This window comes from Hyperolius riggenbachi, chromosome 12 (genome assembly GCF_040937935.1).
Source record: "Hyperolius riggenbachi isolate aHypRig1 chromosome 12, aHypRig1.pri, whole genome shotgun sequence".
NCBI lineage: Eukaryota > Metazoa > Chordata > Amphibia > Anura > Hyperoliidae > Hyperolius > Hyperolius riggenbachi.
Window position 1 is genome coordinate 97,534,897 of NC_090657.1, and position 16,691 is coordinate 97,551,587.

General features: G+C 44.2%; 1 protein-coding gene and 1 long non-coding RNA gene across 8 annotated transcripts in view; one reads left to right on the top strand and one right to left on the bottom strand.

The window, feature by feature from the left end:
* The window catches only part of CACNB1 (calcium voltage-gated channel auxiliary subunit beta 1), a 154,923-nt gene that overhangs the window by 37,757 nt on the left and 100,475 nt on the right, over positions 1 to 16,691 (top strand). Inside the window, exon 1 of one of the 7 annotated variants that reach the window (XM_068262725.1) lies at positions 630 to 742. The exons of the other annotated variants lie outside the window; for them this stretch is intronic. Within the exon in view, the coding sequence (XP_068118826.1) occupies positions 668 to 742 (75 nt within the window). The 5' untranslated portion in view covers positions 630 to 667. Of the gene's footprint in view, positions 1 to 629; positions 743 to 16,691 lie in introns of those variants that run through there. 7 annotated transcript variants of the gene reach the window in all.
* The window catches only part of LOC137541446 (uncharacterized), a 31,175-nt gene continuing 20,521 nt past the window's right edge, over positions 6,038 to 16,691 (bottom strand). Inside the window, exons 3-4 of the long non-coding RNA XR_011025163.1 lie at positions 14,956 to 15,032; positions 6,038 to 6,111 (exon numbers count right to left, since the gene is read on the bottom strand). This is a non-coding gene — a long non-coding RNA (uncharacterized lncRNA). The remainder of the gene's footprint in view (positions 6,112 to 14,955; positions 15,033 to 16,691) is intronic.

Genomic DNA, 16,691 nt, shown 5'->3' on the forward strand with positions numbered 1-16,691 from the left:
GCCTATCGGAAAGCCGCTTCTGTGCAGGAGCGTGGAAGGTAAATATTTACATGGGCGCTGTTCGCGGGCACTAGATCCCAGAGGACGGGGGAAGCCTCATTAGGATCCAGGGCCTTCCTCCTCCCAAAGTAAGTACCCCCCAGGGGCTGTTTTTTTTTTTTTAAACAGATTCTCTTTAAGGTTAGTCACCACCAGTGAATCAGTTTGTTTAGCTATAGCTGCTATGGTGATCCCTACACCACTTTTTCTGATTCTTGCATATTAGGAATAGGTGAGCAGTATTTTTCTGATATCTGTTTTACATGAAGATATAGGTACTGTGTATTGGGAAGGATATGTGTCCTGGTGTCTGCATTACACAGAGGTGAGAGCTGTCTTGATACAGCTCCTTAAAAGATTTTGTAAACCACAATATGAAGGATGTTCCTTCCTACAATCTACGTGTCCTATTAATTCCTATTGGCATTATTTCTTCATCCCTACAGTGCTTCCTGGGTCAATACTAGTATTCCTCTTATATCCTTCGAATCAGCCCCCTTTCTCCTGTTTGCTTTTCTCCCTGTCCCCCAAACACTGCTAAATATACCCTGTCAGGTTGCAAAGGCTGCAGGATTTCGGTAACCTGAGCCTGAGGCTTCGGAGAGACCTCTCCGAGGAGAGCAGCAGAATGTCTGCTCCAGAGCCTCTCACCGGGGCTGCCTCCATCATGGACTCTCCACCCAAAGTTCTGCGTACTGCCTTGGTGAGAATTTATTGTGCCTCACACTTGACTAGCTTGCCTTTGTTCTTGTATCTGTGTCTTTGTAGTATTGGGGCAGCATAGCATAAACTTCAGAAGAGTTTGTCTCTTTCCCCCAGAGGTCTCATTATGTATGTTATGCTTTTATCTTATAAATCCTCATCATCTCTCGTGGCTTGCTGGGGTTCTTCTCTCTTGGGTATATTGGGGCTTTCTGGGGTTATATTTAGGATTTCCTTATTTATCTCAGTCCGCCGTGCCTGTGTACTGTTGCTGTGTTCTGAATGGGGACTATAGCTGGGCAATACAAACTTGAGCAACTGAGTGATTTTTGCTCAATAGTACAGAAGGTTTCACTGTGGTGGAATGTTTGTAATTGAGAATAGAAGCAGTCTAGTGCAGTTAACAAGGAGTTCACAGCTGTACATAGCAGACTGTCAGAGCACAGCATACAGTTCCTAAGGGCTGAAGTGCACAGACAGCGCTCTGTTATGCCATCTCACTAGGGTGAGAGCTTACTTCTTGCGACAGGTTGCTTTGCTGTAAGCACTATATGTATTGTTTGCTGTTATTCTTGTCATGCTTAATATAGAGCCATCATATTTTTTCAGTCTGTTTATAAAATACCGAGAGTGAACTTTGCTCAGCATTCACCTTCTGAAAATTCCTCCAATTCATAAAACTTTATAAATGATATGGTCATTCTTCACTATACCGGCACTGTGAATGACTGGCGGATGGCGGTACAGGTAATGTATGCCACCTTTTATGCATATGTTACACAATGTTCAGTGATTCTTCCATGAAATGCGGAGAATTGCTTCATGCCCTATTTACAATGAATGCGTAGCGTTGAGTTGGTTGTGTTGCGTCCCTTTTTGACAAATAGGGCCATTCATCAGAAGATATTCTGTGACTGAATTTGTAGATGTTACCTGACTTTAAAGGATACCCGAAGTGACATGTGACATGATGAGATAGACATGGGTATGTACAGTGCCTAGCACACAAATAACTATGCTGTTTCCCTATTTTTCTTTCTCTGCCTGAAAGAGTTAAATCTCAGGTATGTTACTGGCTAATTCAGTCCTGACTCAGACAGGAAGTGACTACAGTGCGACCCTCACTGATAAGACATTCCAACTATAAAACACTTTCCTAGCAGAAAATGGCTTCTGAGAGCAAGAAAGAGATAAAAAGGTTCAATAGTTCATAGATTTTAGCTCTGCCATACTTCAATGAATTGAATTGAGTTGAGCAAAAACAATCAGTTAAAACTTAAAAAGTGGATTTAAACATAAAATAAAACTGTGGAATATCTTAAAAAGTCATTTTTAGAAGGTAGATAGATACAATCGTTTAATTCATCAGTTTATATTTGCCTCGGATTACATTTCATGTCAGTGCAACAAAAGTGAGACCAGTATCTGTATCTGAATGAGCATTTGGTTGTTATTTGTCTTATATTTTGCCTCTTCCCAATGAATCTGACAAATGCAAGTGGATCTCTAGCCATAAGGGCCTTTTTCCACTAAGAAGTGCGATAGTACTCAGATGCAATCACATTTCTTTCTATTTCCACTACTGAGATAGCGTTGTGACCTGTCACGTGTATGACACTATTGTGGTACTTTTGCCATTTCCGACAGGAGAAAAGAGAGACTTGTCAGTGAATCAGGTTAAAATGACCTAGCAGCGCAATTTGCTATGAAATGAAAAAAACACAGGAAGAATGCAGCAGACCAGCGATTATGATTCTGTTAAAAAAAACCAAAAAAACCGACGCACTAGTGGAAACAGCACCGCGATTTACATGTTAACTGCTGTGCCATTGCAATCCAGAAAGCACCTGCAATCCGATTTTCAGCTGTAACGCTGTATTCTGTGTATCATTGTTTACGCCTACCAAACTGTCGTATGTCTGCTGTCTTCTGACCTGTCTGTAGTCAAATAGCAGGGAGACAGACTCAGGTGACCTTTTTTTTATACTTGCAATCAGGCAAACTTCACAGCTCAGTACACTCTTGCAAGATAAATCACCTGAAATGGTTATTTGGGATTGTTTCAAGTGGTTTTTCCAAGTGCGTACAGGTGTCCCCTGCCACCTACCAGTTGCTTGTTAGTGATTGGACATTCTGGAATTCAGTTGTATAGCACTGCAGGTGCTAAGATCTCATTCACACCTCCCCTCTCCATAGAGCAATATATGCTGATTAGCAGAGACCCAAATAACATATTTGTGTGGGGAGTTGGGCGCCACGTGACATGCAGAGACACTTGGGAGCTGTATGGGGGTATGTGACAGTAGGTGGCTGTAGTAACGAGGATCAGACTCCGTGCTGAAGAAGGTAAAGTACTCTGCTTTGCTGCTGTATTCTGTATTAAGGGACAGACAGTCTGCACCCTGGAATTTATGCCACTGAATCGGCCAGATCGAAGACAAGATACATTAGTACCCAAACCAGAGATTTGCTACACACTGACAACAGAAAGAGGCACATGTAAAGGCCAGTACACACGCTTGATTAATGTTGGCTGAGGCAGTTGATAACGACCGCCTCATCCGATAATCAGGTGTGTGTGTGTATGGCCTCCAACCGTCTACCGCGCAAGTGATCCAACTGGTGAATTCAACTCACCCGACAGATGACCTGCCACTGTGAAGATGTCGTTCCCCTATCCGCCGCGTAACATCACGCATGCGCTGCTCCATCATCCCTCCAACATAGCAACAGATCGCGCCGTCAGCTACACAGCTGATACGTCTGTACAGACCAGCCCAGCTATGTCATCCAAGGTAATCGAGACAGGCAAGTCAACAGTGTGTACGCACTGTTTCCCCAGCAAGGACCACTCTGTTGCTGTTGAGCCCTGAGGCCAGTGCCTATGCTGCTGCGTCTCCTTTGGCATGGCCCTAATCTGGGTTTTCACTATCCCGATCAAGACTACATAATACAGGTGCGTCTATTTAAAAGTTTTTACACTTGGGATGGGAATTTTCATGCTGCTGTTGCCGTCCCTTTCTAATGCTAACCTCTTTCCATATCCCCTAACACTAACCTTCCCACCTACACCTAAAACGAAACCCCCACATCTACGCCTAACACTAACATTTTTTTGTACCTATGCCTAATATTAACCTCTCCTATACTTACATGTAAGTTTCATCTCTCCCGTCGATTCCCTTCAATCAGACAGGAAATTGCAACATGTGTATTTAACATAAGAAACAACAGGGCTATCTTGCACTTGAAAATGCCTGTGTTTATGACTCCAACATCAGAAGAACACTGAACATCAATGTTGTGTTTGGCAAGGTTAAAAGCAGAGAACCACTTCTACCCAAAAAGAATGTTACTGCCAATCAACAATTTTCCACCCTAAAAATTGTATCTCTTTTGTGAGACAATGGGGGAGGCAGTTTCATGGTGTCAGTTTGCTTTGCTGCCTCTGCGCCAGGAAGGCCTACCATCATTCATCATGGACCTATGAATTCTAAATTGTGCCAACAAATTCTGCAGGAAAATCTCACACAGTATCCATCTATAAAGTGTAGGGTTGTGTTCACAGTGGGGCGTCAGTGGCAGTCAGTGTTGCCAACTCATCCCTTTAATTACTGACACATATGAAATATACAGGTTTTGTGGCTAGGTAGATGCAGTTAAAGAAAACCTGTACTGAAAAAAAGTTCCTCTGGGGGGTACTCACCTCAGTAGGGGGAAGCCTCCGGATCCTATGGAGGCTTCCCCCGTCCTCCTGTGTCCCACGGCGGTCTCGCTGCAGCCCCCGGAACGCACAGGCGACAATTTGTCAAGCTGTGCAATATTTACCTTTTCTGGCTCCAGCGGGGGCGCTGTTGCGTCTCTTCTGACGGAGATAGGCGGAAATAGCTGAATTCCATCGTGTCCACTCTACTGTGCAGGCGCAGGAGACTTGCGCCTGCGCAGTAGAGCGGCCCGGTGGAGATAGGCTATTTTCGCCTATCTCCGTGGGAAGAGCGGATACTGTGCCTGCGCTGGAGCCAGGAGGTAAATATTTATATCGCCGCCGCTCTGGGAGGATTATTGCTGCCACCGTGGGACCGAGGAGGACGGGGGAAGCCTCAACAGGATCCGGAGGCTTCCCCCACCCGAGGTGAGTACCCCCCAGGGGAGTTTTTTGCATTACAGATTTTCTTTAAGGCACTGATTATGTGCGAATAGCCCAAGAACCTGTATAACTTAGATGTGCGAGTAATTAAAGGGATGAGTTGGCAACACTGGTTGCAGTGCATTGTGTCAGACAATAAAATCGCATTGCTAATGCGATATTTATATCGTTGGGTATGTTCACAATGATGCGTTTGTAGCTTTGTAATGAATGATTAAAAGCTATCAGGACAACCAATTCTCTACTGAGATCAAGCGGTACAAGGTGGTACATTGATTGCTGCTCCTTGATCGACTTCTGATCAGTGAGTTGCTTGCCAGATCAGACTGCTATTGACCTTTGTATAACTAGCTAGATTAGGCATAATCACATGATCCGAAGCCCAGCCTGTTGATAGAGCCGGTTCACACGGACGCTTGGCGTCTGGAACTCATCGTCAAACACCCCCATTCAAGTGAATAGGAGCATTTGTATCGGGCGGCGTGTATTGATTACCGGCATTTGCGTGAACGGGATTTTTTCCAGGCGACCCTGGATGACGCATGCAGCGCCCAGGGTCGATTACCACCATGTTTTTGTTACCCACTGCGGGACAAAAGATGCCGATCACAACAGGAAACCGACGAAAGCCCACGCAAACCCCCGAACGAGACGCCGGCAAAAGGGAGAAGCCCATGTGAACCGGCCCACCACTATTTGTTCGGCAGCAGATCAATTAGAGAACTTTGTCAGAATGACATCTGCACGGATTGCAAGCAGCAGGATTTTTTTCCGTCTTACTCTTTGTCTAAACTGGATATGACCTTATCATGCATTATGGCGGCTTCATGTACTAGTTAAAGCGGTATAAAACCCTGACATAATATTCAATAAAAACATGTTTTCCTACTTTTTATATGTCCTACAGTTATCATATTTGCTTTTGTGCATAAGTATTATTATTCATTTAGAAATTACAAGTTTCAAAAGTACACTTTTTTGCTCTGAGAGCTGACTTTGCATTTTATTCATAACTGTTTTTTTTTTCATCTTAAAATATAAGCAGAAATGCTTTCTGACTGTCTGTCTGTGTGCAGGAGAGTCTGCAGTGTCAGAGAAGTGTTTGTTTACATTCCTCACTTGATACAATTAAACACAAGATAACATTATCTCCAGTTCGGATGCGTCCAGCTTTCCCTGGCATTGAGCTTTTCTGTCCTGTGTTTAAGCCTTTGAATGCTGTTCTAGTAAAAAAAAATGGTGGTAATATATAATATGCTGTAAATAATGTTTTAGAGCAAATAAGAATTGCTGGGTTTCATTCCGCTTTAAGCTATAATGTGGAAGGAAATGTGATTTTTATACAGATGACATTACTTTTGCAGAAAAACACATAGGATGACTACATAGGAAACAAAGGAGTTGGGATACAGATTTTGAATGTATGGTATGCCAGACTGTAATTCCTCTTTAAAGCAAACCTGAGCTGGAATACACAAAAAACCCAGATATGTACCTAAGAAGAGGGAAGCCTCTGGATGCTCCAGATTCTTCCCTTGTCTTTCTCGGCCTCACCGCCAGTGGGCGGGACCCTTTTTTAGTTGTGGTTGCACTCCCCTTCTTGCACGAGTACGCCGTACTGAAGCTGTGCAAATAGGGCCATTTGTGCACAGTAACAAAAAGCCTGTGCAGGCATGGCTGTACTAGTGCATGTGCAGTATGGCCACACTTGTATATGGCAGAGAGCACAATTTAAGAACATGACCAACGAGCTCTTGTTGGCAGGGCCGGATTAAAGGAAAGGCCACAAAGGCCCGGGCCTTAGGCAGCTGAAGCCCAAAGGTGCCTCTGGACATGAAATAGGCGTTGCTTCATATGAAAAAGAAGGCTGCACATAGAAAGCAACACATGAAGAGGGTAGCTGATGTACAAGAGAGTTCTAAATGAAAGATAGGGCTGCAGTATATGGATGTTATGCATGGAAGATGGGGCTGCAGTATATAGATTTTGTGCATGGAAGATGGGGCTGCAGTTTATAGATTTTGTGCATGGAAGAGGGGGCTGCAGTATATAGATGTTGTGCATGGAAGATGGGGCTGAAGTTTATAGATGTTGTGCATGGAAGAGGGGGCTGCAGTTTATAGATTTCGTGCATGGAAGAGGAGGCTGCAGTATATTGATTTTGTGCATGGAAGTGGGGGCTGCAGTATATAGATTTTGTGCATGAAAGAGGGGGCTGCAGTATATAGATGTTGTGCATGGAAGAGGAGGCTGCAGTATATAGATTTTGTGCATGGAAGTGGGGCTGCAGGATATAGATTTTGTGCAAGGAAGTGGGGGCTGCAGTTTATAGATGTTGTGCATGGAAGTGAGGGCTGCACCTGGAATAAGAGGGGCACTGCTCCACTTGGAAGGGGAGCCTCAACATACTTGGCCTAGGGGCTTAAACATTATAAATCCGACCTTGCTTGTTGGTTATGTTCAGAGGGTCTATGCACACTAACGGTGAGGTCGTGGAGGACACGGGAAGCCTCTGGACTATCCGGAGGATTTCCGCTTTCTAGATAAGTATCTGTTTTTTGTTTTTATTTCAACTCAGGTTCACGTTAATCTAGATTCAGTTGCCAGATTTGTTTTTGCTCTGTGCTGCCATTTTCAGGCTAGATTTTTGTGATGAGACGGCCCAAAACAATCTCAGTCGAGGAATGTAGCATGTGCACAGCGCTGAGGAAGTTGTCGGCGCTATATGAATACTAAATAATAATAATAATGTGTATAATAAGGCTTTAAGCACATACCTACCTTAACTGTTCTTGTAAGATTGTTTCTGTAAAATAATAATTTTCTGTGTTTACTGTGTGGGAGGCACATTGTGATACTGATTATTATTGTCTTTTATTTTGGCAACACCTGTTCAGCATGGGATGTGCTTTGTGCGCTATGCTGGTTTTATATATAAGGCTTCTTTATGGTACAAAGAGCATGAGGCAGCAGTAACCTCTCCTCGTCAGCCAAGATCAATTTTCATTAGATTAGTCAAAGCTGTGTTTAACGGTCTGTCATGGGTTTCAGCTCTCCTTTTTGGAACATTCGTTTTTTATGCTCATAAAATTGTGTGATAAACATTGTCTGGTGGTATTTCTTGTTGCTTATATGATTTTCAGTTCGTAGCAATGGAGCTTTTTCAGCTTTGGATTAGCACTGTGATGATCGTCCTTCTGTCTAGTTGTCGTCTTCAAATTCTTGTGGGAAATTCTTTGCAGTTGTGCTCCCAGGTCCACTTACTTACTTACTTACGGCCAAACAATACAGTATAATCTAATTACAGTAAACTCTGATGTAGTAAACATTTGGGTATAGTAAACAAGTGTTCAGGTCCCAGCCAAGCACCATTATAAGTACAGTATAAAGAAGTAACACCTGGTATAGTAAACCCTGATATAATAGAATTTCTGTTAAAGTTAACCTGTTTTTTGGTCCCTGCGGTATTCTGTAACCCAGTTTTCATTCATTAATCTAAGTCCCCTTGTCAACGATCGCCGGCATCAATGAGAAGCCTGCGTTCATTGTAACTACCGAAGTAACGCAGCCACGCATTACTTCCTGTTTGCATACTTATAGTACTCTAATAGGAATTAATGCCTGAGGACATCTTGTGGCCATATAGTAATATTACAACTACGTACATTTATTTTAATAAAAAAACCTACACTTACATTTAAAATTAACTCCTTCCCTCCCACACGCTCCTATATTACCCAAAAACATTTTTTGCATGAAAAAAATGACAATTAAAAAAAAACAAAACATAAATAGTTACCTTAGGGACTAAATCTATGTTTAATATGTATGTCAAGAGGGTATGTCACTGTTATTTTTAAATTATGGCCTTGTAATTAGTGATGGACTCAAAACTGAAAAATTTCGAAATAAAATATTGTTGCAATACATTGTGCTAGGGAAATATTTTAAACACTGCACTAACAGGGACAAATGGCACTACATGTCAGCTGCTCCGAGTACCAACCGAGCACTTGCTACTATTACTTGACATAGTTGGTGGAGAAGTGGCCACACTTTTTGGGGCTGTGTAACCACACCACGTGTCAAGCATTCGGCTGCTTTGCAGAAAGGAAGGGCAGCAGAAAGGAAGCTGAACTGGCTGACAAGCATAGAGCCTCTAGTGTGAAAGAAACTTGATTCACCTATACTGACTGAGTGTGCCCATCCTGATTCAGCCACCCAGGCCACAGCAAGCGACACAGCCAGACCAAAGTGAACATATTCGCCTAGACTGCTTTTACTTCCTGACCAGAGCCGCACTGGTATCCTGCTCAACAAGTACTCTGCTACATAACTGATAGCATGCACAAAATTATGTACTGAAGAAAAAAAATCATTGAATGTAGTAAGTGATTGAAACCAAACATATCATAGATGTTCCATTTAATTACAAGAACCTATTGCCTGATCAATTCATAATTATACTCATCGCAATAATGGGAATTTCATTGTAAAATATTATGCTTGCTGCCGTCTTTGTGCTGGGTAGTCACATGGCAACATGTCACCAGCTGGAGAGTTATGAAGGGACAGCAAACAGGACTAAGATCTATGGACTAGGACTATGCGCGGCTAGAGGGTTTCGGTGGCGAGGGGCAGCAGCTGCGCCGGCATCGCGTCTGGCAAGACGCATGCCGGCGCACAAGTGGAAATGGGCCCAAGTCTTATCTCACCAAAATACATCAAAATAAAAGTCTGATAGACATTCCGCATATACCTAAAAGACTGGAACACAAAATTGTTGAAGTAATTACATTTATCAATAATCTAAAAGAATAGCAAAACTGTACAAATAAGGCAGCAGATTATGCAGTATGTACATATATACTCCTAATACACTTTCCGTGTGTTGTATATTTTAAAGCAGGGAATTGCACACAGGGCAACATCACAATCGGGGCAGTAGAATCGTGAATCTTTCCTAATTCTTTTCCCCTTCTCGTCGCTTTTGCTGCAGCATACAGCACATGTCTTAGTTGGGGCATTTTTTGGGGGGAGTTGGAGGAATGTATTCCATAAAGTGACGGTCAGTGAGGCGCTCCGGGTTTACCACATAAGAGGCACGGCTCCCAACTCTGACATCTGCTGCAGTCTGGTACTTTAGACAGATGCATTCGCACAGTTTCCAGATGAAGTCAGCCTGCGTCACTGGCCTGTCACTTCACTGCATGTGCAGAATGTAGGCGTTCCAGATGCTTTGTTCCAGTAGGTGCCGGAAAATCTTCTTGTAGTATTTTTTTCTGCTGTTTCAATTACAGCAGGATAAAAGGTCACCACCTGGTCAGCTCTATCCACACCACCCATGGTGTGGTTATCGTGCACCACGACCTGCGGTTTTGCAATGTCTTTTCCTCCTCTCGTTCTGGTTGGGACAGTGGAGGTGTCATGAACTGTAGAGAGGAAACAGGCGTCTTTTTTGTTACGCCACCGGAGCGCTAACATCCACTTCTGCCAAGCTGCTATGTCCCCAGTCTTCAGCTTCTGCTTGGCAAAGGTTGATGGCATCTCCCTCCTGTTAGCCCTAACGGTGCCATAGGTGTCAGTCTTATGCTTTATCAGAATCTCAGACAGTTCAGGGGAGGAATAGAAATTGTCTGTGGGGACACAGTAGCCTTTGTCCAGTAAAGGCTCCAGAAGGAACAGTACAGACGATGTCGCCACGCCATACTCGCTAAACCTGGGACAAAATTTCGTGCCTTTTCCCGTATACATAATAGTGTTCCAGATGTATCCGGTACCTGACTCAAATAGCGTTTCCGACTTGATTCCAAAGCGTGCCCGCTTGGAAGCTATGTATTGGAGCCACCTCAGCCTCCCTTTATAGGCCATCAGGCTCTCGTCCATGCTGATGTCCCTCTGTGGCACATATGTGGTCCTAAAATTTTCCACCACCATCTGGTAGAATTCCCAGATTTGTTTTAGTTTTGGAGCAGGATGGGTCGACTCCTCAAAGGTGTCATTGTTAGCAAAGTGGAGAAATTTCATTATTAGGGAAAACTGGTACTTGGACATCACAATTTCTGCAGGGGCTTCCCCACCACTCCCTGTAGAATGATCAGGCCCAAGAACAACCAGATATCCACTGTTGTTACTGGCTGCCAGGCCCTGCTCCTGGAAAAGCGTCCTTGTGGAGCAGCCAATTGTTGGGTGGCATACCGATTAGTCTCCTCCACTATCTTCTCAATAACCGCCTCCAAGAAGAAAAGCTGCAGGTACGCCTGGGGGTTGCACTCGAACTCTTTCTTCAGGCCAGGCTCCCCAGTAAAAGGAAAACGTGGGGACGGTGGCGGAGCCTAAGAAAGGTCGATGGGGCACCAAACCCGGACATCACTGACCTTGCTGGTGATGGAGTCACTGTCGCTACCTGGGTAGGATGACAGATCCCCAGGTGCGTCACTGTCACTGGAGTCCGCCAGTGACTGCAGATCGCTGTCCTCCAACTCCACTAGAGCTTCCACGGTGAGACACCTTCTGGAGGATGACGCCATAGTAAACGACAGGTAGGCAGAGGTCGGTGCAAATGGCAGGCAGAGAGTTTTCAAATCCAGGCAGAGGTCGGTGCAGGCAGCAGGCAAAGTGTAGTCAAAGAGCAGGCAAAAATCGGCAACAAGTAATCAGTCAGAATCCAGGCAGAAGGCAAAAGCATAGTCAAAGTCCAGGCAAAAATCGGCTACAGGTAATCACGCCAAATCCAGACAGAAGGCAGAAAGAATAGTCAAAGTCCAGGAAAAATCAGATCAGATCAGCACTCACAGATCACAGAGAACACAGCCAGCTCCTCTCCAGCTCAGCAGCCACAGCTCCTCTCGGCCACCCAGAAAGCAAAAGGCAACATTGCATTGGATATAAATCCCCTTGTATCCAGTACAATGCTACAGTGGGTGGCAAAAGTATTTGGCCCCCTTGAAGTTTTCCACATTTTGTCACATTACTGCCACAAACATGCATCAAATTTATTGGAATTCCACGTGAAAGACCGATACAAAGTAGTGTACATGTGAGAAGTGGATCGAAAATCATACATCATTCCAAACATTTTTTACAAATAAATAACTGCAAAGTGGGGTGTGCGTAATTATTCGGCCCCCTTAAGTCAATACTTTGTAGAACCACCTTTTGCTGCAATTACAGCTGCCAGTCTTTTAGGGCATGTCTCTACCAGCTTTGCACATCTAGAGACTGAAATCCTTGCCCATTCTTCTTTGCAAAACAGCTCCAGCTCAGTCAGATTAGATGGACAGCGTTTGTGAACAGCAGTTTTCAGATCTTGCCACAGATTCTCGATTGGATTTAGATCTGGACTTTCACTGTTCCATTCTAACACATAGATATGTTTTGTTTTAAACCATTCCATTGTTGCCCTGGCTTTATGTTTAGGGTCATTGTCCTGCTGGAAAGTGAACCTCCGCCCCAGTCTCAAGTCTTTTGCAGTCTCCAAGAGGTTTTCTTCCAAGTTTGCCCTGTATTTGGTTCCATCCATCCATCTTCCCATCAACTCTGACCAGCTTCCCTGTCCCTGCAGAAGAGATGCACCCCCCGAGCATGATGCTGCCACCACCATATTTGACAGTGGGGATGGTGTGTTCAGAGTGATGTGCAGTGTTCGTTTTCCGCCACACATAGCATTTTGCATTTTGGCTAAAAAGTTCCATTTTGGTCTCATCTGACCAGAGCACCTTCTTCCACATGGTTGCTGTGTCCCCCACATGGCTTGTGCTTATGCTTTCTGTTAACAATGCCTTTCTTCTTGCCACTCTTCCATAAAGGCCAACTTTGTACAGTGCATGACTAATAGTTGTCCTATGGACAGAGTCTCCCACCTGAGCTGTAGATCCCTGCAGCTCGTCCAGAGTCACCATGGGCCTCTTGACTGCATTTCTGATCAGCGCTCTGCTTGTTCGGCCTGTGAGTTTAGGTGGATGGCCTTGTCTTGGTAGGTTTACAGTTGTGCCATACTCCTTCCATTTCTGAATGATCGCTTGAACAGTGCTCCTTGGGATGTTCAAGGCTTTGGAAATCTTTTTGTAGCCTGATCCCTGACCTGTCTTGGACCTGTCTTGTGTGTTCTTTGGACTTCACAGTGTTGTTATTCCCAATATTCTCTTAGACAACCTCTGAGGCCCTCACAGAGCGTATTTGTACTGACACAGTTATTTATTTGTAAAAAATGTTTGGAATCATGTATGATTTTCGTTCCACTTCTCATGTGTACACCACTTTGTGTTGGTCTTTCATGTGGAATTCCAATAAAATTGATTCATGTTTGTGGCAGTAACATGACAAAATGTGTAAAACTTCAAGGGGGCCGAATAATTTTGCAACCACCTGTATTTTGGCCCAATCAGAAGCTTTTACATTTTTTTTTTCTCCCTCCCTGCGCTGTGACCCCTCGCTGCCCCCGACGTCACGCTACACCGCCGATCCTTCATGCTAATTGGCCGCCGGGTCCCCAGAAGATCAGAGCGGTAATGGGGACTCCGGTGGCCGGGGGGAAGAAGTCTGGGTCCCGCTGACAAGCACTGATCCCGTGCAGGATCCAGGAAAGTGTTGCAGGCACTTTTTATAGCCAGCATGAGCTGAGCTCTGGCTTACCGCTCTTGACATGTGTCAGTCAGCCCGAGCTCAGCTCGTGAATACCGCAATTTGTACAGCAATTTGCAATTTCCATAGGTTTGGCCGAAAAAGCACAGCAACATTGCTTTGTACAGCAACTGACAAGCGATTTTGCAGCAATCTAATACTTTGTACTGAAACACAAATGCTCCAAAAATTCTGCAGGTGCCGCAACGCGCAATCACTACTGTGGGATCAACTCCATTGACTTTCATTAACCTAGTGCTTTTGAAATTGCCAGAGATTCCAAAATGCTGCGGAATGGTGGGCCCCATGCCATGCCTATTATACTGTGTGTCCTATGTAAGCTTATAAAATAGATAAGTGTTAGAAGGAAAGAGAGAATTTGAAATTATTCTGTAGGCACTGCTTGGTTATCAATACATTGTTTATTTGCTTATTTTGTATAGATATTGGTGGTTTTAGATGTTTTGAATCACCGTGACATTTTCCTGCAATATATTATTGTGCCATACTCCCTGTTTTATTAGCGTACGAGAGGAATCGAGACTTGGGCGCAGGATACAGCTGGTACATGGCTGAGCCTGCTGCTGCACAAGTTCCCGGCCGTGTTGAATACTATTCCCCCTCTAGGCCGCCATGGATAGTGGGGGAATGAAATAATTCGGCTTCCAGCAATTGCTGGAAGCCGAATTATTGTGTTTTAAAAATAACTTCAGCTCCATCTTCTGACAGCGCCGAGGTTACTCCATGTGCGCCCAAATCTCCTGCGCTGGATTCACTGTGTTCGGTTTTATTATGCTCATTAAGCATGTGACTCACCTGTTTATACACATCCACTGTATTCATAGTGTATCCTCACATACCCCAAGAAAAATACGATTCATGTCAAATCATCTCTATATAACTGCTGAATTTAACAAGCTGTATTACAGACACCGCTGTGATTATTGTTTGTTTTTCTCCCTTGATCTCTGCTTTGAAGGCTGGGATGTTTTTGAGTGAACACTGTTTACATAACTGTGTCAGTCTATACTAAAATAGAAGTGATAATTTGCAGGTGTGTATATGCAGTGGTAGCTTCCCATTAGTTGAAGCAGGTAAATAGGGTGACGGAAACACCCTGTTAAAAGCGGCGCTGCCATAGGTGGCAATGCTAAAAGCCGTGATTAGGGGCTATAAACGATTATTTGAGGCTTATAGTGCTATTGGCCATTTATAGCCACTAATCATGCTGCCTCTACCAGGAGTTAGGAGGCGTGGTGTTAGGATTATGGGGAATGTCCTTAGGGGTTAAGGTTAGGCACCACTTTGGGGGTCTTAGAGTTAGGCAGGGGTAGAGGGAGGGTTCTGTGCGAGAGTAGGGTTAGGTCATAGTAAAGATTATTTAGGTCACTGGTAAAGTTTGCCGATATTTTACTAATTAAGTAATTGAATGTCAGTAAATTTACCACTATATCCAGCGCTGTTTTTCACCAGGCACCTTTTTTACATGTACATCCTATCAGATACGTAGAATCCTTCTTCCCTGTGGGAAAAAAAAAAAAAAGCATCATTGCGGTACACCCAGCAAAGCTGTAGGGGGAAAAGGAATGCAATACATTTGACAAGCAGAGTGAGGAGAGAATTCAGGGAATATTTTAAAAGGAGTCTGAAGCTAAATTAAAAACACAAAAACAAAAAAACTAGTATCTTCTGTCACCTAAGGAGAGAGAAGGCTCTGGGTTCTATAGAGTCTTCCCATTCCTCTCATGGTCCTCACGTTCCACCGCAGGCTCCCCCGTTAGCAGTCTCTGGCCGATGTGTTGGAGACTGCTCTCTGCCGCTGCGGGAGGCTTTGGAAGTCTTCGGGAGCCCAAGTGCAGGCATTTTCGTGCATGTGCCGCCCGTTTGAACAGGGGAGCCAACGCTGGAAGGAGTGGACTGTGAGAGGAACGGTAAGGCTATATAGGACCCAGAGCCTCCCCTCTCCTTAGGTAAGTATCTATTTTTGTTTTTACTTTACCTTCAGACTAACTTCAAAAACACTGCATACAGTACTGCTGCCAGGATTTACTGCACGTTTCCTACAGTTATCACAGCTGCAGGCTGATCATTTTGAATGACTTGAACAGTGATACATATGTTACAGTATATACAGTATATTCTTGTACTAAAGTGGAGTAACCCTTTAAACCACACCAATTTTTTTCTCCGCAGCTGCTGCGATCCTGCATCCTAACATTGGCAACCCTAGGCCAATCCAACAAATTACTACAATGTAGAGCTGGGTTAAGACCAGAAAGTGCACCAGGCAGAGCAGTGAGGTGCCTCCCAAATAGTATTTGGTATCCAGATGTGCCCCCCCCCCCCCCCCCAATATTAGGTAGTCTTAGGTGCCCACCAAATAGCCAGAAGTGACCCTAGGTATTAGATTGCCAGAGGTACCTCTTTATTAGGTAGCCAAAGGTGCACCCCAATATTAGGTAGCCAGTGCTCCTAAATAGTATTCGATAGCCATAGGTGACACCCGGTACTAGGAAGCTAGATGTGCCCTCCATGTAGAGTGGCGAGCAGAGCAGAATCTGTTCACACTCCAGAAGCACATTCTTCCTTCATCTTCCTCCATATCTTCAGGACAGGTGAGTTACCTCTCCACAGACTCCACCCTGCTTTTGATTTTGCAACTCAAGGGGCCTTCAGAGCTACTTTTAGTGGATCTCCATGAGGCCTGCAGCAGGCTCCTTTGTCACCAGACAGTCCCAGAAGGCGCGAAGCAGCTGCCTTTACTGCCTTGTGGGTAATCTGGGTTTGCTACACTGCAGGCTTTTGCTCCAGAATGCATTTGGTCCATTTTTAGTTTCCATAGGAAATTTTACCCTAATTAAGCTATAAATAATTCCAGTGCCTTTTATCGGCGGTTTATAAGTCATCATTTCTGTTTCATGTGTAATCAGCATGCCCGCTAATTGGTGACTTTCCAGGATGAGATATATAAGGCTTGCCAGAAACAGTGGTGGTAGATGTTGGACAAATTGTACAGGAATTTTGTGCCATCCATTAGCAGGCGTGGGAGCAAGCAGTCCGCAAGGTCTGTTCATTAATATGCCATTTGTGGCTAATGACAAGATGTTCAGACCTCCCAGCATTTTACATGCCCCAAAGGGACAGCGAAAATCAGACACAGTTCTTAAGTTCTAAGTTATGT